At 43.0% G+C, this 23,570-nt stretch overlaps 1 protein-coding gene across 1 annotated transcript in view; it reads right to left on the reverse strand.

Moving 5' to 3' along the window:
- The window catches only part of LOC133931578 (protocadherin-15-like), a 96,060-nt gene that overhangs the window by 7,063 nt on the left and 65,427 nt on the right, over positions 1–23,570 (reverse strand). Inside the window, 9 exon segments of the mRNA XM_062378485.1 lie at positions 749–868; positions 2,107–2,115; positions 3,032–3,250; positions 3,479–3,655; positions 4,980–5,068; positions 5,377–5,607; positions 8,569–8,696; positions 11,689–11,829; positions 12,244–12,353. Of these exon segments, the coding sequence (XP_062234469.1) occupies positions 749–868; positions 2,107–2,115; positions 3,032–3,250; positions 3,479–3,655; positions 4,980–5,068; positions 5,377–5,607; positions 8,569–8,696; positions 11,689–11,829; positions 12,244–12,353 (1,224 nt within the window).

Here is a 23,570-nt window from a genome sequence, read left to right on the forward strand (position 1 = left end):
TGTCAGCTTCACTTAATTTGCCTCAAGACTTAAACCAGGCTAATTGTGAGCGAGGCTTTAAACATGGTTGTTGAACAAATCTGTTGATGATGAGGATGTGAAAAACTGTTTCCTCTTTCCCCCGCGAGAAAGTTATGAGCGCACGGAAGTAATGAAATCAATTTCATCACAACAGAGAAGGAGGATGTGAAACCCTGTTGATTAGTCTGGGGTTTTCTTTTATGACCTCAGTGTTTGCACGGCTACATTTTGGTTTAAACTCCCAACGTGGACATAACGTGATCAGTTTCCTCTGCTGCACTGTTGTGATTGTGGGTTAAGACGAGTTTGAAGTGGATGGTTTGTTTCCTTAAGACGGTATTTAAAGAATCTAATAAAAAAGTTTCCCCCACAGCGACAAAACTGATCTAGAAAAACCAACTCTCCTTTAAAGGTTTGACAAAAATAGCGTTAAATGATATTTAAGAGTTTTTAAGGTCTAGAATTCTGTTCATGAGGTTTGGCATTTCCTTCATTATAGAATAACGGCTCTGTTGACTTTAAGGTTTTTTCCAACTGTTGGTTTTTCAGAGGTTCCAGCTCTGTGGAGCTAACACAAGGATGCAGCTGTTATTTGCATGAGTTCCACAGCAATAGTTGAAACGTGGGTAGATGTAATGGGACTAACTGCACGTGTGGACACCACAAAGCCTCCGGAGCAAGGACAAGCCTCAGCGTTGGCACATCAGCCTAAACGCCACTTTCACACTTCACTCACATGGCGTTGTCACCCAGCTCCTCATACAGGTTGTTGGCAGTGCCTCCCCCAGGTTTGCCTGTTGGCAGCGCCATCTGGATGCGGGCTGTCTTGGCACACTCCGCCTGGCGTCTGGAAAACGGCAGAGAAACAACACACAGTCGGATACGCAAAGTTAGAGTCACGTACAAACATTCTAAAGTAGTGAAACCTTCACAGTACTGGCAGGAGGGTTTAAAACTTCTACTTTATGTATATGTGTGTGTAGCCTGTAGACTACTGCAGTACTTTGATGGAAGTAGTTCGGGAAATACATTTTTGTAGAGGCATTGATTGATGTGCAGTCCTCTCAAACGCTGGACTCACACAAAATGACAACAATTTCACTCGGGACTCACAACAGAGACAGATTTTCTGCTAACATAAAATCCATGATCAGGCAAACACACACCAGGTTCACCTGCTGTTTCTGCCGGGATTTGATTGTGTAGTTTCTGCACTTGGGTGTGTGTTTAGATGCATTTGTCTCCATTGCATTCGTGTGAGTCTTGCGTGAGGGGAAAAGTTAACCAACACTTTGCCAACAGAGCCTCCCATAGCAGGGCCGTGCTGGTACACTTCTCCTCGTGCACGACACTTGCACTCACATATTCACCCGAAAAAAATGAGTGATGACACATTCCAAAATCTAGCCTTTGGTTGTATTTAATGAGGGGCTCACGCGCTGCACCCCTGCTATAATACCTCTCTGAAATCAAAGCCCACACGTCTGATCGTAACCTGAATCGAGATCACCACCAGCCGTCTGAGGACGAGCTGCTCTTCTGTTCGCTCATCACACTCCACCGCTGGTTCTGACCCTCTTCCCTGACGCCGCTCCCGCTGATCTAAATGCAGATGTCACTTTAGTCCCAGCTCCCGCCGAGGCACATCTGAGAGCTCTTTGTGACTGACGCTGATGCCATCTGTGACCTGCGACTGAACCCCTCCTCTCACAGTCACTCGGATCTGCTTCATTTGCCGTCTTCATACAGAATCATGTCGCGGAGCGTGACTGGATGTTAACAGCCTAATTGCACCGTGGTGCCGGGTCTGATTGGAAGCATCTGCATCCGCTGGGTTTCTGAGCTAATTTATTCAGGTTTTTCTTCTTTAATTCATCGCACGGCTGTCTACAAACACAACAACACACACACAAACACACATAAAAGCGTTGTCCCCTCATTTCTCTGATTGTCTGCTGTCCTCTCTGTTTCGCCGTCCTCCTCTCACTCATCACTTTTATTGTACAGGGAAAGTCAACAGATTAATCACAAGGAAAGGTGTTTGAAACAGTCAGGACATTAATATCTCAACGTGGTAATACTCACTCTTTGAATCTGGTGGTGCACGATGGATGAAGCAGAAGAGAGAGAAGAGAGAAATATTACTCATCACTGGAACCATCAATCACACGGTACATCCTGTTAGCCAGGTTCACTTGTTGCAATCTACAAAGTGGGACGACTGGTTTTCAATAGAGTCGTTTAACAACAGCGAGTACCGATTGTTCAGCTGATGAATAGCACACAGGGTGCCTGTGCTTGTTTATGTGTGTTTGGGACACGTATGACATTAAAAGCCTTTCACAGCCCTTAGCTAAACAAACTATTAGGACTCAGGCGGCCATGATGAATCACCCGGGGGAAGTGAGTGGCCCGTGTGATAAAATGATAAATGTCGTTAAAGGACGTCCTGTGGGAGACACCTGCTCGCCCTGCCCGCGTTCATCACTTATCTAGACGGCCATTGAATTCAGTCATTAAATTCAGTCGCGGCAACTTGATGCAGCGACTGAAACGGTTTCACCTCCAGCGCATTTCCACCGGCGGCCCAGAAATCACACAATGAACATTATAAGCTGCAGGATGTGAAAGTCTATCGCGGCGCCGCAGTGTTGGAAGGCAGTAGATTAAACAGCTGCCTGAAGGGTTCACACAGTAATCCACTTCATTGATGGGCCGCTGAGATTTGTTCAGGACTGACACAGACATTTTTTTTTAGATTTCAGCCGTGGATCAATGCACATAATGGCACCGGCACGGCAGCGTGTGTAGGACTGACTTCAAATACACTGCAGTTTCATCCTGATGAGGAAACAATGGAGGTGTAAAGCACAGAGGAAGAGGTTTGGTGTTTGTGTATATTGATAAAACGAGTCCCCCCCATAGGAACCAGTTAGCTTCTTTAGCAATATACATTACAAGGAACTGATTCTACTGCCTAAAATGTACAAAAAACTTTATTCCTACTTACTGCCTGTAGGTGATGATAACGATCAATATCGCAGGGACGCAACAGATGATGATGATCACCGCCAGGGCCAACAGCGCCCCCTCTGTGTAGCCTACGGTTTGCATGGCTTTCTTGACGCTGGTCACCACGTCCGGGGTTCGGATCTCCAGAATCCGTCCGCCGGGGGGGAGGAAGGGCTGGAACTCTTTGTTGATGTCCAAGAGTTTACCGTCCAGAAACCTGCAGGAGGAGAGGAACCAGTGTTCTAATTGTTCTAATCGACTTAAGCAGAAACTTTTCTTGCGTGGATAAGCTTTTTTTGTAAATGGCAAAACTCCAAAACGCTAATTGAAGCCAATTAATTAAGAATTACTATAATCGTGAAGTAATATCAGTTCAGCTCTGTGTCCTTTTATGACATAGAGCTGCTGGAGTTCTGCCATTTCACTCTGTTGGCAAAGTTCGTACTTGTAGAGCTCCTGTCTGGACACGGCTCGATTGGTCAGCGGGTCGATGGCATAGATCATGAGGTCCGACTTGGTGTAGTCCTCCTGCTCCATCCCGTCCCCGTGCCGATGGGGCCCGATGGTTTCCACCACGACCTTCGCTCCTGGTATCTGATCCTGGACGTAGCGTTCCAGAATGCTGAGGAGTCAAAATACAAGGATTTTGATTGATGGGATCAAGTTGTTTTAAGTATAAAAATACACCTCTGTAGACAAAAGCTAAGACACACGTCATCCAGTGACACACAAAGACACACACACACACACAGTTGGTATGTGACAATTCACACACTTTTTTTTTTCATCCTGTCACCTCCGCCAACTTGTGATGGGAAATATAGGTCTGTGTTCCCGGAGAACGACCTGCTCACAGTGGGAATTGCCCCGCTACTGTGTTTGTGATTGTGTGTGTGTGTGTGTGTGTGTGTGTAGGAGAGACAGAAGTTGTGAGGCAGAGAGAAAAGATCGTGAATGCTGTTATACATCCTCATGACTCTACCCTGTATGTGCGAGGCAAAGAAACCAGGAACCCGACTTAGCTGCACTGTTTGTGTCCCACCGCTGTTCCACATGACACAAATCTCATACGATGAATAATGCATTTCATGTTTAATATTTATACCAAGTGTTCTTCCAAATGAAGAGAAAATGCATCCGGCAGACGGTGGAGGGAAATAACTTCATTCAAACAAATGCGGGGCGAGTTCGATTCCCAGCCGGTCGGACCGTTTGCTTCGCGTCATTCCCCCGAATTTCCCCAAAGTCTGCAACGAGCTGAGTCTCACAGAACAGATTCAGATTGTTTCCCATTCAGCCTGCCACCGAGGTGCTGATGAGGTTATATTCTGAGGACTCCAGCCACAAACGTGACATGTTTCAAATGTTGTGAGTTGCTTTCGCGAGACTGAACTATTGGGATTAAAATCAACACATTTGGCTTAAAAACCAGAGTTCTTCCCATGGAGACACACCATAACTTAATCACTATGGAGGAATCATACACTAGTGTACCTGTATATTCTAAAGTGGATTAAGATAAAATATTTCCATGCAGTGTGACATGTTCTAATCATAGGTTCTAATACACAACTGGGACTCTTTCAAATCTATTACTGGTGTTTTAATGTTTCATGGTTTTCTCATCTCCTGTATGTGGCTTCACTGATTAGCTACAATATTCAAGGTATTATATAATTTTTTTATATAAATAAAGTGCTTTTTTTAAGGTAAGCGGGCAGCTGTCATAGGAACACACGTTATACAAGCAGAGGGGTCGGTGGTTTAACAGATGTGATCAATGATTATGTGCTATTTCTATGTTACGTGCCAATTAAACAACAGCATCTGTGAAGAAATCATAATGATTCCAGGTTTGAATCACATCACTTAAGATCTATGTAGTAGAGGCAGTCTAGTGCCGCATGATATTTAAAAAGAGGTCACTCCGTTATCACGTGTCCTACCTGAGCAGCTTGTTCTTGTTTTTATCCACGTAGGTTGGAGGGACGTTTGATACGACCACCTGCATGTCCAGCTGGTTCACCACTGACACCTATGGAACAGAAACACTCAGATAAAGCTGTAAGCAAACAGGATGTGCATTTCACTATTTGATGGTTAGATATGATTTCCAGTGGAATCATGCTTCAAGTTTATACCAATTTAAATTTACTTTCCCAGTTACGTCTTAATCTACTTCAGGGACAATCTGATAGTGACATAAATCTCACTGGTATGAAGTCAAATAATTTCAACCTCATGCTTTTTAAGGAAAATGCCTAATTTAACAAATTTAAGAAATTACTATCATCCTGCCAACCTTTTCTTAATATATATATAAATATATATATATATACCCACCACTATCTCTGCCTTGCTGCTGTGTCCTTGTCCATAGTTATCGGTAGCGACCACCTCAAACTTAAAATAGGACCTCCTCATGTTGCGGTACATGATCGCCGTCTTCACAACGCCGCTGTACGGCTCGATGACAAATCCGTCTTTGCTGTTTTTGGTGTCTTTGCCAGGCTGAGGTGGGACGATGAGCCGGTAAATCATTGAACTGTAGTTACCAGTGTCTTGGTCCAGAGCCTGGAAAAAAACCAAGGGAAACAAGACTCACTGCAGCGTATCATTATCATAATCATCATCATAACACGGCCGCAAGAAATCAGCATCATCCTCACAACATCGTTATCATAACATCATCAAGAGATCTCATCATCACGCAAAGCAGTGTAATGGAGTCATTGTTGTCATAATCAGGACGATTGATTCTTTGATTTCCTCTCGTCTCCGGAGCATCATCACCACAGCTTTGATTCCATGTGTTTGAGCAGCTGATCGATGGAGGCCACTGCCACGCACTCTGTATCGATCAGTCACACACCGATATCTGATACGTCCTGTATGTCTCACTCTCTCAAAGCCACACAACCTCGTGGGCTTTTCAGGTTTTTCCCTTTTTTTTTGGGGGGGGGGAATCCGTTTCACAGCTTGAGTCGTTTGATGTATTACTCTGAACAAGCAGCAGGGGGTAAAGTGGTGCTTTGAGTTAACAAGTAGAGTCTCTCCCACATTTCAACACACATGCAAAAGTCATGTTCACATCCACACACACACACACTGGGACAGATGTTGATTTACTGCTGAGTCTTATTAAGCGGGGGGGGGCTGGGAGTACAGATGACAGATTCATCGTCTAGACGCCCACCACATCAACGCTAATAGGACAGGAAGACAGGGCAAAGAATACACAAATAGCCGCGAGGAAGAAAAGATTAAATAGAGGAAATAAGGAGGCACACATATAGAAAAGAGGAGAGACTAAAAGAGGAAGGGAGGACAGAGGGTGGGAAAGAGGAACAGAGCTGTTTTTCTTGTTTTTGCAGCGGTGCTTGGCACAGTTTGGATAATGGCTCAGCGACACATCAATATCTGCAGTAACAAATATCAACCACCTGTTTCAGCTGCTGCAGAACAGGTGGAGAGAACAGACCTGGATGTTTTTCTACAGCAGCGAGCGTGTAGCCCTGTTTAAAATCCATGTGCACGTGGATATGCACCAATATACAATCAGTGAGTAAAGAAACACAAAAAACAGACTTTTGATTTGAGTTCAATTAAGTATATCCTTCCATTGTTATATCAACATATATGGTATTATATTCAACAACACATCATGTCAAGTCTTTAAAAACAAGTGTTTATCATAAATATCCAATGAGGAATCTATTTTAAATAGGAAGAATCCTAAACTGAGTTTTTGGGATTTGTTGCAGCGGCAGCTCGTCTGGCACAGGAAGCCGGGGATCATGGGTAATATCCACTGTTGAGTCGTGGTACAGTTTACTGAGAGGAACGACACAGTCAGAGCTCGATTGAGACATTTTCTCTGCATGAATACAACTTCATCCCCAAGACATTGATCCGAAACAAAATAAATCCCTGCCTGTGGCTGTAGAGGGCGCTGGTGCTCAGACACATAATGTTGCGAAAGATTATTACATAATTGGATTTGCCGCAGTTTGCCCGTTAACCCTGATATCACGGCGAGGAAGCTGTTGCTGTGATAACTTCATGATGATCCTCTCTGCCGCAGTCGACTTTGGTTTGATCTGATAAATATTCAAACTCACAAGTGTATTATTTAAACTTGACTTCCTGAATAGTAGATCATCTGTTCACCTCTAGCAAGACGCCCACACCGATGCAGCCCCTTTGAATTTTTGTCTCTATATTCTATCTTTTTCTAATTCCATTTTCATGCTGTTTCTGGGTTGAACGCCCACTACAAGGAAGGCTGGGAGGTTGGAATCAGTAATTAAGAGAGTGGAAGGGAAAGACTGGAGACGGAGAGAAGAGCCAATCCGATACGTCCACATTTGCATCGGTTGTGGAGGAGAGAAGTGAAACGTCTTGAGACTCAATGTGACACAAACGTATTTAGAGAAATAAGAAAATCATTAGAGGTAATGAGAAGGTTCGCTGATGTGAGATGCATCTGCAGACCGCGGTTATCTGTATTCTGGGAGATAAAGAGGTAACAAAAAGACGGATGGAGTCCTGCACATGCACACGATAACACAAAGTAACGCACACACAAACACACACACACACCTGAGACAATGCACACACTCCAGACGGACTGACTGATGAAAGACTTGAGTGAAAACACCAACATTTCTCAAACTTCCTCCCCCCCCCACCAATGAATCATGAATGTCTTTCCGAGCCTTCTTCTGTTTGGACTCCAGTCATCTTTATCTAACCATCCATCCTCCCTCTCTCTCTCTCTTCCCTCCAGCCTTCTCCCTGTGGTCATTGAAGGCACTTGAAGGCTGTTAGTTTTCTGTGTCAGTCTGTTTAAGTATTTAAAGAGGTTCAATGACCAGGGCAAGTTACAGTAACCCCCCCCCCCCACACACACACACACACGCACACACACACAAACAGTCCCTATGCAAGGACACCGCCTCAGAGGACGATTACTTTGAGTCTCTTCTGTACTTGAGAAGCTCGAACCTCAAGTGTGCGGCGTCCTTGTTGTGCGCTTCCCCCTCATCCTCTCGTCTTGTCACGCTCACTTTGCATGATCTAATGAAGCAGGAATATCTAAGAATGTTCTTAAGGAGTGCGATCAAATATTAAAGCGCACACCATTCTGCCCGCGACCATGCCCCGATCTCTCGTGGCATCGCGGCTCATTAAAAACCTCTCGTTGCTTCTCACACGGCGGCTGAAAGAGATACGCTGACCCATTTGGGTCCTGAAAGGCATTTTAATAATAAGAGAGGAGTCGCACACGTGGTTTACAGTATTGTGAAATTAGAGCAAAGTAACGTAGAGAGACAGGAAAGAAAGAGATTCACTCTGTTCAAAATAAGCGACACAAATACAAGCACAATAATGGACTAAATGAATAGTTTAGTGTCACACTCACAACAAGAAAATGATTTAAAGCCGTAGCTTAACAGGTGACAAATGAAACTTAAGTGGTTCGTTGGTTGGTGTGCGTGTGTTTGTGTGGGTGTATCTGCGTTGTATGTGTACCTGCACTTGTAAGACTGAGGTGAAGGTCTTGGCATCTTCTGCAACGCCTCCGATGTAAAGAGATGTGGTGAAAACTGGTGGGTGGTCGTTCTCATCCTGGATGTCAATCATCACCTTCGCTGTGTTAGCTGGGACACACACACAAACAAACACACACAAACACACACACACAGTAAACACAATTGAAAACATTTGCATTTGGTATCACAAAGAAGAATAGAAGATCTTCTGTGCAGCACATACAGTATTTGCTACAAAGCTGTAGCTCAGAACCTGCACCACACGGCACGATGGCACACATGGCAAGTGAAGCACCAGCAGTTAATGAAATCCATGAAGCCATATTCCAAGTGTTGCACTCGCAGTAGCCAATTCTGTCTTTGCCAGATCTAAATTGGTGCTGATGTTTTCTAGAAGCTGGTCAGGCTGCCAAGTGTAAAACTGGTCCGACAAAGATGGAACAGCCTCTAATCTGCAGCTGAATCCATAACCCATGACCCTGAGGTTACCTGTGGCACTTTGAGAAAAACAGGATGAGCAATACTCCAAGGAAGACATTGATTAAAAAGCAACACTGATGAACTTTGAGGGGAAAAAACTTTGTTGGATATTATTCATTAAGAGTCAGAAGGTTAATCTTATCTGCTTCATCAGGACCGTGTGGGTGCAGTTTAATCAGATTAGATGAATAGTTTTGGTAAAACCTGCAGATCCTGACATTTGAATCTGAACGTTCCTAGCTCCTGATTGGCTCACACAAAGTATGCATCCTCACATATTCCCAGCAAAGCCACAAAAAAAGCTAATTCAGACATTTATGATGCAAGATAAAAACAACTGTTTAGACTTGATTATGATAAAATGAATTACTGTGTTCTTGTAAGACTTCAAAGAGGGGAGCTTAGTTTACCTGCTGATCCAAAAGGTGGGTTTTCAGAGTGAGTAAAGAGTGAAGACTTCTTTGTTTCACTCACAGCGTGAAAATGAGCCTCATGAAAATTATGTCCCGTGTCACCGGTCATAAATATTGACAATATTGCTGTCAACAGATCGACTGCCCTTTCCAAGTTGAGCCCTCAAAAACGAATGACTGGGCCAAGATTTATGTTCAAATGTTGCCTCAGTTGGACTGTAGTGTTTCCAATTGGACGACTGACTGAGAGACAGATGGACGAGATGACTGCTGCACAAAAGTGAAGCCAAATCATCTAGATCTGCAGTATAGGTCATAAACCCCGCCTCTTTCATGTTAGTGAGTGGAACATGGACACAGTCATTTTAAGAGCATCTCAGCGATTTACGGATTAGTTTGGTTATAATTAATCATTTGATGCTAAAAAAAGGTCAGAATTTGGTCGATTCGATTGCTTTTGTTACAAAAGGTGAAGGTTGAGACGTAGAAGCTGCAAAGCAACAAACTACAGCTAAATTTAATTACTGCTGTAATTAAAACTTGTTTATCTGAATAAGACAAAGCGCTGTTCAATATGAGCGTCTGTCATTCAGACACACTGACTGCCACTGGGACTCCCTCTCACTCTCTTTATCTGGCCAATAACAGAGTTTTGAATCGCAGCGACAGGGAAACTGTGACACAATAAAGAAAAAGGATCACATGTCGGAAAGAAAGAACAAATCCCCGGATTGTGAACCGCTCAAGTTTTTTACTCCGAGACAAAGAAACGGAAAACAAAAACACCGTTGGCACGTAAAGAGAAAAATACAAACTAACCAGCAGATGCAGACGTTAATCTGCTTATCTACAGCAGCCATCCCAGAGACGCCACACCGAAATGTCTGTTTACAATTCCAACCTTCACTTGACTTAGAAACTGGATTAACACATTGTTTGAGTCCTATTGATTTGCTGCCTGATTAAAATGCATCACCAAATGGAACTGAGGGAGATTTCCTAATCACAACAATGATTTGCACTTTTTAATCCCTAGCAGAATGTTTCGATTCAAATGGTTTAGATGAAATGACAGCAGCATATTGTAAAACACTGTAATTAAAGAAGAAAGGAGAAACCCGGGGAAGCCGAGTGTCAGGAAAGGAGAATGCAGATATGTTTTGAACGGAAAAAAAGAGCAAACAGAGCGGAAGAGGAGCGGCGGAAAGAAGAGGCGGAAAGAGAGAGAGAGAGGAAAAAGAGTTGAGACTAATTAGAGACATTTTCACTTTGGATATAACAACAATTAGAACTTAGAACAAATACATGTTTTGGACAAATTGAAACTAGGATAGAAATATAGATAAGAAAGACTTATTCAAAGGAAGAAAACATGGGAAAGACATGAAACTATCACAGGTTCAGTTTAAAAGAAAAAATAAACGTGATAACTACCTACAATGACTGAAATCATTACATGTGGGAAAACATGTATTTAACAAAATGTTTAGTTTGGTCCATGTCCTGTCTGCTAACATGGAGGAGGTTTATGATATATACTCTCGAGATCCACCAGGGGGTGATCAAGGTGATTTTGCTTCACTTTTGGGAGCTGTCACGTCTTTATTTCTGCAGTGGTATGGAACAATCTAATAATGTATATATTATATAAGGATAAAATAAGTCAACTATCACTTTGTACATATTCTTATAAAGCAAATGTTGTTGAAGAAAGTGTTCAAACTTGAGTAGGAATTTGAATCAGTACTGACATATTTGCATCTGAGACGCGTCTTTTCAAGTGAACAAAGGCAAAGAGCTTAAAACAAAAACCTGTGGTTTGAAAGAGAGCTGAGAGAGGAGTCACCGTTTGAAAGGTAAACACAACAACCAAGGTCAAATATAATGTATCATCCAAGACATTCAGCTGAAAAGACGAGAAACACTTCAGAGAAGTTGTATAAGGTAAAAGGAGAGGGAGAGAGAGAGAGAGAGAGAGAGAGAGAGAAAGAGCTAAAGCCTGAGGCAATATTATCCTAATATCACGTAGTTGGTAGTGCACTGTTGTTTTTCTAATCAGTCAGTGTGTGTGTGTGTGTTTGTGTGTGTGTGTGGGATTGTGTGTAATTAATGCAAAAATAGATCAGTGATAACTGCGGTGACGCAACCCGATGCCAGTCGTGGCCTCTCGGAGGAGGAGAGTTCAAACAAGACGGGGGCTCACTTACTCTTCGACGGGGCTCGCAGGTTGGAGGACCCCACCCTCATGGAGTCGGCCTCCACCTTCAGAACGAAGCTGGAATTGGCCTCGTAGTCCAGAGGCTTGGCGGTGGAAATCACTCCCGTTGTTTCGTTTAATGCGAACACCCCTGCAGAGCCCGGGAGACGGAGAGGTAGAGAGAGACAGAGCGGGGGTGAGGATGAAAGACACCGAGCGCAGCATTAGAGAGTAAGGTCAAAGAGGGAGGCAGTGAGTCTCCTCTTTCTTATACCAGTTGCATAGTAAGAGGATACGTTAGTGGTACAGAGTGAGACACGTTTACAGGCTGAACTGGAGGAAGCAGAAAAAGAGACATGACCCTGAAACCTATTACTGGGAGATTCTTTAATCAGACAAAATATGTCAAAAGCTACAATGCGCGACACGGGGGGGGGGGGGGGGGGGCTGGTGACAATCGCAGTCAAATGTTCATAACTTAATCGTAAAAACTCAGCAGCAACTTTATCAGCAGTCACAGCCAGGCGCTGCAGCTCAGCATATAAACAGCTCTGAGTATACTCACCTCCCTCGTTGCCTTCAATGATGGAGTACACGATAGTTTGATTGACAGCAGCTGCCACAATGAATCCCACCGGAGTCCCAACGCCAGCCTCCTCGCTCACTGGTGCAAACCTGGGAACGGATCAGTCAATCAATATCAACTGATAGGGAAATTAAATATGCACACGGAGGCTGTGGGCCCACCTCCTCAGGAGGGTCCACTGCAATTTGGCAAGTTTTATACAACTGTGAGTTAAATCTATCAAGCACGTCCAATTTTACTTTATAGCGCTTCACGCTGACTGCTTTTTCTACCTCGACTTTACCCCCAAATGTTAAATATATTTAAGCAGTGTTCACACGTCAAGAGGGTAAAACTTAGAGGGACATTTCAGATAGGAACCTGAAAAGTTTTTTAACTGTGTTAGAAGACAACTTGTTTGTTTGCTACAGACAAACAACCTTTAATTCTGACAGGGAAGTGGTTCACTACAGAGTTCTGAACACAAGGCTCTGCTGGTCTCTGGCTGTTCTTTGTAGGGAGCTGAATGACAGTCTGACACCAGAAGGACACAAAACAACCTCTGCTCACAGCTAATGTGCTGCTGATGCTGGAAAGAAGATCTGGAGGTTTCTGCAAGTTGATTCTTAACAAGGTACAAACATGAAATGATTTGTAAGATGAAAGATTACAAAACTGCTGGTTAGGTTTAATAATAAGGCTGAAAATAGTGATAGCTACACTGTACGTCACTTAAATCTGAGAAAACTAGTTCAATAATCATAATCTAACAAGTAGAGTCAAAGTTCAGACCTATTTACTTTTACATTGTCTTAGTTTAACGAATTCAATCTCAGCAGTTCATTCATTTATGCCACTGGTTTGTTATTCCTGAATTGTTGTGTCGTAACTTTTGTTACTTGTTTGTGTTCTTTGACGTTCAAATCTAATGAATAAATCACACCACAGGACAAACAGAGCTGTCCATGGTTCTGAAATAACAGCACTATGTATGTGCTGTGGGAGAAGAGAGTGGATCAGATGAAAAACTTCACATACTTGAAAAGAAAAAAGTTTCATTACTCTTCTCTCTATGACACTCTTATCTTGGCCAGTATTTTTTTTTTTTTTTTTCTGTTGGGAAAATAAGATTTAAACTGGGAGGACAGGAAAAAGAAATTGGGTGAATATCAAAAGCTTTTACAAGGGTTTGTTTTTCTCCAGCTGCCTCTCGGTCAATGTGCTGCAGGGATTTTCCACAATTTTCCGAAAAAAATCTGCCCACTCTCGAACCCATTCCAGTCCATTAGGCCAACTGTCACAGCTGGCTAAGCATCATAACAATGGCTACCAACTGGCTGAGCTATCAAGTAACCACGAGGTGATAAATGGAAGCAAGATGGTGCAGTGTGCACGTGTGTGAGTGCAACTTGCAGCCCTGGCAGTCGATTCACTAACCACATGCTCAACCACAGCTCTGCTACAAAATAATATGTAAAAAAACTTGAATGAATATAGATTTTATGGATGAAACACTGTGTTGAGTTTAAGTCACACTCTTTATATAAGATAAACGTTTTGACTTGAATAAACACTGCCATCAATTTTAATCACTTACGAAAGTGCTTTTCTCATTGTGAAATACAAAATGGCTACAATGAAACTCTGTGTATTGTGCAGTCTCATCCTGGTCCTTAACGTACAGGATTCAAACATATGGCATCATATTCTCATGATTGGTTCTAAACGCCCTCAGCTCCTGAAGGGTTTGTTTTCTGTTGCAATCAGTGGAAAGACAAATATTAGGTCACTACTTATGAGAGGAAGCTTCATGAAGTCAACATGTGAGTGTCTGTGTTGTAACAGATAATAAATCTGCAGCAGCAGCTCATACAAGCTCCATTAATAAATCTGCACATGTTTTGTAGAAGTGCAATAACTTGTAAACATGAAGTAATTGCATCGCCCTCCTCTTGCTGTGATTTACCCTCTTCCTCTTTATCTCAAATTAAAATTCTCTGTTTCTATCCATTTTATTTCCCATTTACACTCACTCCATTCACGGGCCGTCTACGTTTCTTTCCTCCTCCACCTTCAGCCAAATATTCTCCTTTCTCCATCTTTCTCTAACCCCCCCCCCCCCCCCCCCCCCCAGGCTGCTGCTTCCAGCGAACATCCCTGCAGACCTCAGCCCCAATTGTTATCCATTCCTCTATCCTCCTTCTCCACAATGGATCCTTGACAGGGTGAAGAAGTACGGAGGAGAGGATGCCACACACACAAAAACACACACGCACCCACACACACACACTTCAGACCATGTCCACACATGCAGTACTGTACAATCATACCGGTGGACACTAAATTACTTATAGATAGGTCAAACACACATATACAGAAGACTGCACGCTACAGACACACACAGACACATTGTCAATCCACTGCCCCCCCCCCCCTGGCGCCACATAATCATTGCCGTCCTATAGGGCTGACACTGATAACAACAGAAACGCACACAAACTTCCTCAACAACTGCTGTGAAGACATCGTGTCGTCTCTTGTTAAATTCTCCCGAGGCTGATTCCAGGCTGAAATGTCGTCATAGCTCTACCATTAACCTTAAAATATTAACCCTGAAGCGCATGAAAGATTAACCTTGAGTCAATTGAAAAACAGTATACACACACACACACACACACACACACACGTAGACTAAATCTTAACAGGGCTGTGAGAGGGTTCTCAGAGTTGTAGCTTGTGAAGGGAGAGACAGATTAATGACGACAGTGATAAATGTTGGCACCACTACCCTCCTCTCTCTGGCTCTTTGTCTCATAGCCCCTGTCATTCATTGGTCTCCCTCATTTCGGTTATAACCTGTTTCATTCAGCTCCGTGTCTTCATGAGACATCATTTTCCTCCTTTTACATTATCCTGTCTCCCCTCACACGCACCGCTCGTTCTCATTCCTCCCTTTCGCTTACTACGATACTGTCACTTCTTTTAATCTCTGGCGCTCTCTCCGTCTCCCCTCCTGCACAAAACTAAAAAATCCTTCCTCTGTGCCGAACACTGCTCTGGTCTTATTGGGCTCTGCCACCGCCTGCTCGTGAAGTCTTTCTTTTCTGACATGACAGCCATGTGTGATCTACGCTGTGACACACTGTACTCGGTGTAGGAGGCTGTGCCTGGAAGACAGGAATCAAATAGGTCAAATCCCATCAGCTAACATTAGCAGACTATTTCCATTGTTACCTCAGCTTTGACGTACACTGTAAAAGGTTCTTAGGCTCTTCCTGTTGACAGATTACTGTAGCTACTTTGTGCAAGGTCACTCGGCATGGGAATCAGGAACAAAAGAACATTGACTGATCGATAAATGGGGGGATGAGCATTATGTCATTTGATTTTCAATTTATTCAGGTGTATTTGTATTTGTAAAAAAAAGATCTAATCTTATAATCGGTTATACAATTAAAGAGGAGACCTTTTGAGGGGTGAAAATCAGATTAAAATGGATTTAGACTAGATTCAAACTCACAGCACATACCTATGCCCAAGAGTCCCCTTAAATTCAATCATGCTGCACCAAATGTCACAAGCTCATTGATATTAGTCTCCCAAGCATGCCTGATTTACTTTTTCTTCAAAACCAATGAATTATTAGCTAGGAAATCAGTGTTAATGATAAAAAAAAGTCCTAATGTCCTAATTTTAAAGAGCGGGAATTCATGGGAACGCCCCCTGATCCAGTTCTGCATTAAAATGATAAGGGTTGTTCCCTGAGCTGTACTGCATCCATCCGCTAAGTTTTGTCATGTAGTCTTTGCTTAATCGTACTAACGATCAAACAAACATATATATACCAACCAAGAGTGAAAACTTTACCTTGGTGGAGGGAACTAACAGAAAACCTCACACACAAGAAAACAGACAAATACAAAAAACAAGTCATTCATCAGGTTGACTGTGAGACTTGAGGAGCCTCAAACTGATTTCCTCAAACGGCAGCTGATCTGGCAGAATCTTGTGAATCCCTAAATTAACATCTAAACTGGATAAATCTTCGCGCTGTTATTTTGAACAGGCCTCGCTGCTGAAAGGAAACTGTCCAACCGACACAAGAGATGGAAGGGAGTCGGTCCTGGAATGAATCCATGGCGAAAATGAACGTGTAAAAAAAGAAAGACAGAATACGTAGGGATGTATAAAGTATATATATCAACCTATATATCATCACAACCAGTGTTAAACAGCCTGAGACGCTGATCTTTCACAGATTCCACCGGACATACCTGCCCCCCCCCCTCCACTCCCTTTCCAGAGGTTTGCTAATTGACTGTAGAGTTTTCATTAGGCGAGCGTTGAGCGAGGCGTCTAAATTGCCTGGAGTAATCACCTTTGCAGGCGTCCTGCAGTTCGGTAACAGGGGGGGGGGCTTCATTTTTCACCTCACACGCTCCTGCAAATTTTAAGAGCTTGTGGAGCCAAGCTGGTCGCAATCCAAACAGTTTTCTGATGAGGCAGGTGTTCTACAGCCCCAGCATCGATAAAAACGAGGTCTAGATGTAGATTAGTTTTAATTTAACATAAGAGCAGATGCCTTAGTGGAAACAGTCTGGCAATGAGCCAATGTTCCTGACGTTAGTACAGTCGTCAGGACATGTAACATATCAATATTTTCCTCTCTTTCATATTTCTGCTTAGCACCGTCTGCACAATCAAAAGTTGTTTTTCCGTTCCTTCCATTCCGCCACATTGCTTCACACACAGTACTTCTCTCCAGTGTTGCCACTATGTTCTGTCCATCATTCTCTCTGGTGTTTACAGCTCCCTCTGTATCCCCTTGAACAGATTCGGCCTTTGCTGTGTTCACCCAGCGAGCGTGACAGCCTTTATTTCTCCACATTTCCATGTCCCTGTTCTCACTCTATGTTTAATAGTTTTGTGGTAATTGTCGACTGGAAGTGGAACAACCTCGAAATGCTGGATCAAAGGAAATATGACTCAAAGAGCAGCTCGAGAGTTTCCGTCGATTGTTTTCAAATTGGATTACAAGTGAATAATGGAGTCTGAGTGTCGGGACTGACGCCTTTATCCGGCTGAAGATACATGAGTACTACTTGAAGTGTTTACTCGTGTCTCAGAGACAATCTGACTACTTCAGGTGAAGACCAACACTTAATGTTTCCCACTTGATGCTCTCGCCATAAAACGTAGCTGCAGTTTTAGACTACATACATTTTTCTGGACTCTTTCTAGAGTCCAAATGAATGTCTGAGGCAGGTGTATTGAAAAACAGGTGATCCTGATGTTTCACGTTCACCAGAAGTTGAAGTTACTGTGACCTCCTCGATCGAATCAGGTCTTTTGTGAGTCCAAGTGAACATTTGTACCAAATTTGAGTTCCTGAAATGTCGCATTCACAGAGTCACAGTGACCTAAACCTTTGACAAGCCAATTACGAATCATTTCATTCTTATGTGCCACTGAGTGCTTGTACCTAGTTTGAAGAAAGTCTCTCCAGGCGTTCTTGAGGTTTCAAGTTCATAAGAAACGGGCACAGAGACGGACAACACGAAAAACACATTTCCTCCAGCACCTGGCTGTCGCCGGCAGGGAAACCAAATGACTCATTCAAAAGCTGCAGGGGAGAATATGTCTCCAAAGTGGTCTGCGTTAGTCTTTTGGCTGCTCTGAACTTTAAAAGCTCACATTTATATTAGCATGCAGTAATTTAAGACATTTATTGGGTCTGTGTGTTAGATTACTCTGGTCAGATTAATCTTTTTCAGTGTTATTTAATAAATTAAATCTTACTTGTTTGTGCGAGTATGAAAAACCTGCAAATTTCCTCTGTCAGGAAATGCCACAGTATATACATATCCATCTTATGTAGACCCTATTCATCGAAGCTTGGTACGGAGACCAACATTAAGTGACGTGGAGAAAAATGAATGAAGGAGTAAGTGTTACAGCGGAGCCCCAGCAGACAGCAGTAGTGCAACAGCCTGTGCACTGAAACGGGACCAAACAACACATCTCATCGGAGGATCTGGGAAATAACATCTACATTTAGGCTCAACAATGAGCTGCCTTGTATCACATTAGGAATCATAACTTTTCTGCCCCGTGTCTGTGGTCACGCTGCTCTGTGGCTCTGTAACTTCAAGCTCCAGCACAGGGCTCAACAGTAGTCGACCTTTCGGAGCAACACACTGTAACACAGTCAGCAAAAGTTCTGATAGAAGTGACTTTATTTCTTTCTTTGATCTGTTGGATTTGGAAATTGGATGCAAAAACAATGTAAACTGTCTGTACAGCTGTGAAAGAGATAACTTTGATTTGAGGTCATGCAAACCTGCAGGAACAGCTGCGTGAACTCAAACCACGAAAAAACTCCCAAATGCTTTTTGCAAGAGGTTTATTATTTATCAGACACAACCCACGCATGCATGTATGCAGTTTGATCTGACAGGGCTCTCACCCGCTGCAGCTTTAGTGCCCATGTGGTATTTACTCTCTATAAATAGATTCTGCATGTGAATTTGAGAGCAAAAGAGGCAGAACAGGGGCTGAAACCCATCGGCTATCGACCTTTTCATTCTTCAGCTGCTCATCTGAAACTAAAACACCTGAATAAAAGTATGGCTCAAGATTGGTTGCTATTTAAAAAGTTAAAATACTTTGTAAGGTTGAGCTGTTATTGAAAATCTGCTGGATAAAGACTCTGTTGCCATCTGTCACCCATCATCCAAGTCGACGTCCCCCCAATTCAAATTAGGAGAGTGGAGTGAAGAAGAATCAGACTCACACACACGGCAGCAACAATAAAAGAGCTGAGAGTTTGGATATGCACCTGACACACGTGCTGAGACGTCCGTCCACCTGACTGACTGCTGACTCTGAACACGTCGATCCATCAGGCCAGCCTGACGCTCATAGTGCCAATGCTCCTGCTTATCATTCTGACTGAATGTTTGAGTGTCCATCTGCTTCCCTGTTCGAGTCTTAACCTCTTTCTCTGCTTGTTTGCCTCGGTCTTCTTCAGTCTGTCAGGCCGTCTGTCACTCTGAAGACCTTTGTGTCTGTGTGTTGATCTGCCTGTGTGCACGTTTGGCCGCCTGTCAACACTTTCTTTACGTGAAACTTTCCCTCTGGTATTTCCTGTGTCCTCTCCCTCCTCTACTTTCCTTATCTGCTGTTCTTTCTCTCTTCTACACCTCACTTCTCCTCCTCTCTCTCTGTCCGTCTCCCGGCTGAAAGTATTTTTATAAATATCAGCACCGTGGCTGTTTGCTGTTTGTTGTCACGGTTGTAACATTTCCAGGAGCATTCCATGTGTACTTGACTGTTTGTGTGCTCCAACAACACAAAGTAGCCTGAATGGTTTAGACATTTAGCAGATTCACAGGAACGCACATCGGACGTTCTTGTTTTGACGCACGTTGGGGCGAAGACACATTTATCAAGTGTCTGAGGGCTTCTAGGACTTTATTAGTTCTGGCAAAAAAGGAGGTTTAATTTGAAAGAAGATAGTTTCCAACAGATGAATGAGGGAAAGTGTTGGCTTCATAAACCGACAAAAAGAGGGCAGATGTGAAAAGTAGAAAAAAATAGTATTTAGATCCAGCATCTGAAAGGGGGAAGTCTCAAAGAAGACTGTAAGTATATGTGTACCTGCACATATTATAAAGTAAATGATGGTCAGGGATGAGGTGATGTATCAAACAACCATGAATGATTGTGACCCCTTACAAGTGATCAATACAAACTGTAAGTGTGTTTATCCTGCGTCATAAGATGTTCATCCCGGAAGTTGAAGCAGAGACGGGAAAAGATGATATGATGAAATTAAAATAGACAAAAATGTATCTGGGGTTGAACATTTTTGGAGCACCTCAAGGTTCTCCCCTGGTTGCCCTTGTGTTCTTGGCTGTTTCACACTACAGCCATATAAGGTACTGAGTCAGAAGTCTTAAGCTGCACTGGACTCGTAGATTCTCTGTATTTTCTCCGGCGGAGGTGCATGTGTGAACGCAGATATCAGACTGAGAGGCTCTGTCTGCTGCTGCACCTGGCTGCTCCACCTCTCGACTGAATAATGCAGAGGATTTGCTGCTGTTGTGAACGCGTCTGTGCAGAGACCCCCCCCCGCTGCGTTGTGCATGTGTGAGAGTCAGACTCCGGGTAAACCCCGCAGCCAATTCTCCTGATTCTCCCTGAGGTCACGTCTGCAAACGGCTTAATTGTTGTTGTCCCACGTATGTGAAACATTTACACAGTCCTGACGACTGATGAGGGCATTGTGTGTCTTAGTTTGCCTTCTCGAACAGAGCATGTACTGTACATCACTGCAGATACAACCTCATTCATCCACAGACTTTGATGTGTGGTGTGGTGTCTCTATCGCGGTAATGACGCAAGACAAAGCAACATATTGGCGTCTTTCATCAAACAATTTCTAGATTAAAAATGAAGCTTTGATGTATGGAAGTGTTCGGGTATTAACTCTCTCACCACATTCTGATTAGATTCATTAAAAAAAGTAACAGGCTTTTAGGCATTTTGACAGTGTGGGGTTGGGAAACACGGGGGGGGGGGGTAGACGCCTAAATTCAAAGATACACAATCACAAACATGCGCGGACACAGTAAACATAAACATGCACATGCACAAGCGGAGGCGGGAGGGGTTTGTAGATTTCTATAATCTTTGAGAAGGCAATATTTTCTTTCTGCTCACTTAGACTCATGCTGATAATTGCCACTGGGGGCTGATAACTATTCATGTGTTTGTGACACTGACTGCATACTGATGGTGCAGGTGCAGGGCCGGGTCTACAGTGAGAGAGACATTCTGCTCAGATCGCACACTGCTGCTGCTGCTGCTGCTGCAACGACTTAACACACTTCCTCCTTCAAACTTTACATTTTACTTGATGACAATAGTAAAAATGCACAACAGGCTAAGGTGCCAAGCATGATCTGCATACATATCATCAAGAACTCTAGTGTTAATACAATCCACTCTGCATAAAAACATCTAATTTAGCTTTTTATAGCATTTAATACATTGATCAAAATGTAATATTTATTTATAAGGGTTTGTTCTGCAGCATAAAGGCTTTGTGTGTCATGTCAGTATCCCCAGCTTTCAGAAGACATGTACAAGTATAGACAGGAGGGAGGCAGAGTATGGAAAAGGCGTCTTTTTCATAATATATGAGCTTTAAATCTAGTTCACCCTTTATAAAGTAACGTTTTTACATATGTGAAGATAACCAAACAATAGTCGGATTTAAAAAGACATTTGGAATTCGCGTTATTTAATTAGTGAAGCAGCAAATGTGCACTTAGCCAAAAGAAAGGCTCCACAGACTCCCTTGTTTCACCTCCACTCGTTCATTGCAGGAATCAATATCACTAATTCAGCCTCGGTCATGGCTACAAGTCGGGTCTGTTAAAAATCACACAAAATCACGCAGCTTCATTAGTAAGCTCTTTAAACCCACACGGGCACAATGATTAGCTTTTATTAAATGGAGGCTGGATAATTAATCTAAAGATGCTCGGCTGCGCCTTGTGAGATACAACAAGGAAATAGAAGAAAAGAAAACCCTCTGTCTTTCTGTCAAAATACGACGCACAACTGCACCCGAAAAGACACAAGACAAATACACACAGACGGGGACATTAACAGTGCACAAAGAGAATCAAAATGTCTGCATGCATATATTAGTGTGAACTTTGTGTTCATTAACAAATACAAAAATACAAACACACAAAGATTTCCAAATAGTGCGCTCTACTCAGACGCACACGCGCACACACAATTGTAGCTGGAGGCTGTGAAACATATTCATGAATGCAATATGATATGGCTGGCTGACATCTCTCTCTCTCTCTCTCGCTCTAGCCTCTAACACTTTGCCTAAAAATAGACAGGAGCTTGATTTTCCTGCCGCGCGTGAAAAGACGAACCTTGACATCTTAAAATCTCGTCTGTAAAGAGGTAAAAAATATGTGGGTATTGAATCATGTAGTGGCTTGCTCACAAACAAGCCCGTTAGCTTAAAGCAGGTTGTGCTCGGGCGTGCGAGTGAAGAGCTCGGAGCACCTGGAGGTAAACACCTGTAAATCTCTTCTGTAAAATCTGAAATAAAACTTGTTGAATTGAATATAGACTGTTGAGTTGTGTCAGAGGCAGATGGTTTTTACCCGATGCACGGCAGAGAAGTGTGTCTGCGACGTTAAAGTGAATTCTTAACTCTGCATTTAAAATAACAGACGAGAGGAGAGAATATAAAAGAGAGACTCAAACGAACGCCATCCCTCGCTCAGACAGTCGGGCACAAAAGGGAAACATCCTTGAGCAAAGCAGACATCTTGAAAGGTTTGGATAAACAGCGTCAATAAGAATGTGATGTCTGACAAATGACTAAACAAGCAAGCAAATGGAAAAACAACTAAACCCCTCTGATATCACTGAGGGGTTCAAATATACGTTGAGGAAGAGCAAGTAAAAAAAAAACAGGATGACAAAAGTTGTGGTATTGTAGAAAATAAACCACATCAAGACAGGGAGATAAGTAAAAAAATAAAATAGATTAACTTGGTCAAAGACAGATCAAGACACAGAACGAGAGAGATGATAGCGAGAGATTGGCCAATTTCACATTTGACCTCGTCCAACCCTGATGTCTGCCCGGCCAATCACAGAAGAGAAAACCTGAGGCGACCCCACGACCCCATAAAACAGGCAGCAGCCGGAAGAGTTATAATGATGACTGGAGAGTAAAGGTGTGTCGCCCAGTCTGCAAATGAGGTGAGAGAGTAGTTTATTGATGTTGGTTGGGTTTGTAGTGTGTGACCGCCGGGTTTATGGAGAGTTCACAACAGACGAGTGTGGGTGTAGCAGGTGCTCCCACAAAACTATATCACGGCTCCGCATCGTATTCAGACGTGAGCTCTGGAAAACTTCCAGAATATCGTGTCTGGATATTTTCCGCAGTTTGCCTTTCACACGTGAGGAAATGTCACCTCTTCTTCATTCTGAGATATTTGTTTTCTTTCTTGTGTCTGTTGCATAAATGTCATCTAAACGCCTACTGACATTTTACTAGGGGTCTGGCAAGTAAAGTTCCAGAAAAGTTCCAGAGCAACTAACTCCGATATAGCGTCTGTAGAAACAATGCAGCTAGAAAACAGAGGAGATGCTTCTGTTTCAGGTTGAAGAAAAGCATCAGCACTTCAGTGTCATCTTTGGTAAACACTTGAAAATCCACTTGTGCCTACATAAGAAGTCAAGAGGATATTTCTGCATCCACCAGGCCACCAATTACAAGG

This window comes from Platichthys flesus, chromosome 20 (assembly GCF_949316205.1).
Source record: "Platichthys flesus chromosome 20, fPlaFle2.1, whole genome shotgun sequence".
NCBI classification, from domain to species: domain Eukaryota; kingdom Metazoa; phylum Chordata; class Actinopteri; order Pleuronectiformes; family Pleuronectidae; genus Platichthys; species Platichthys flesus.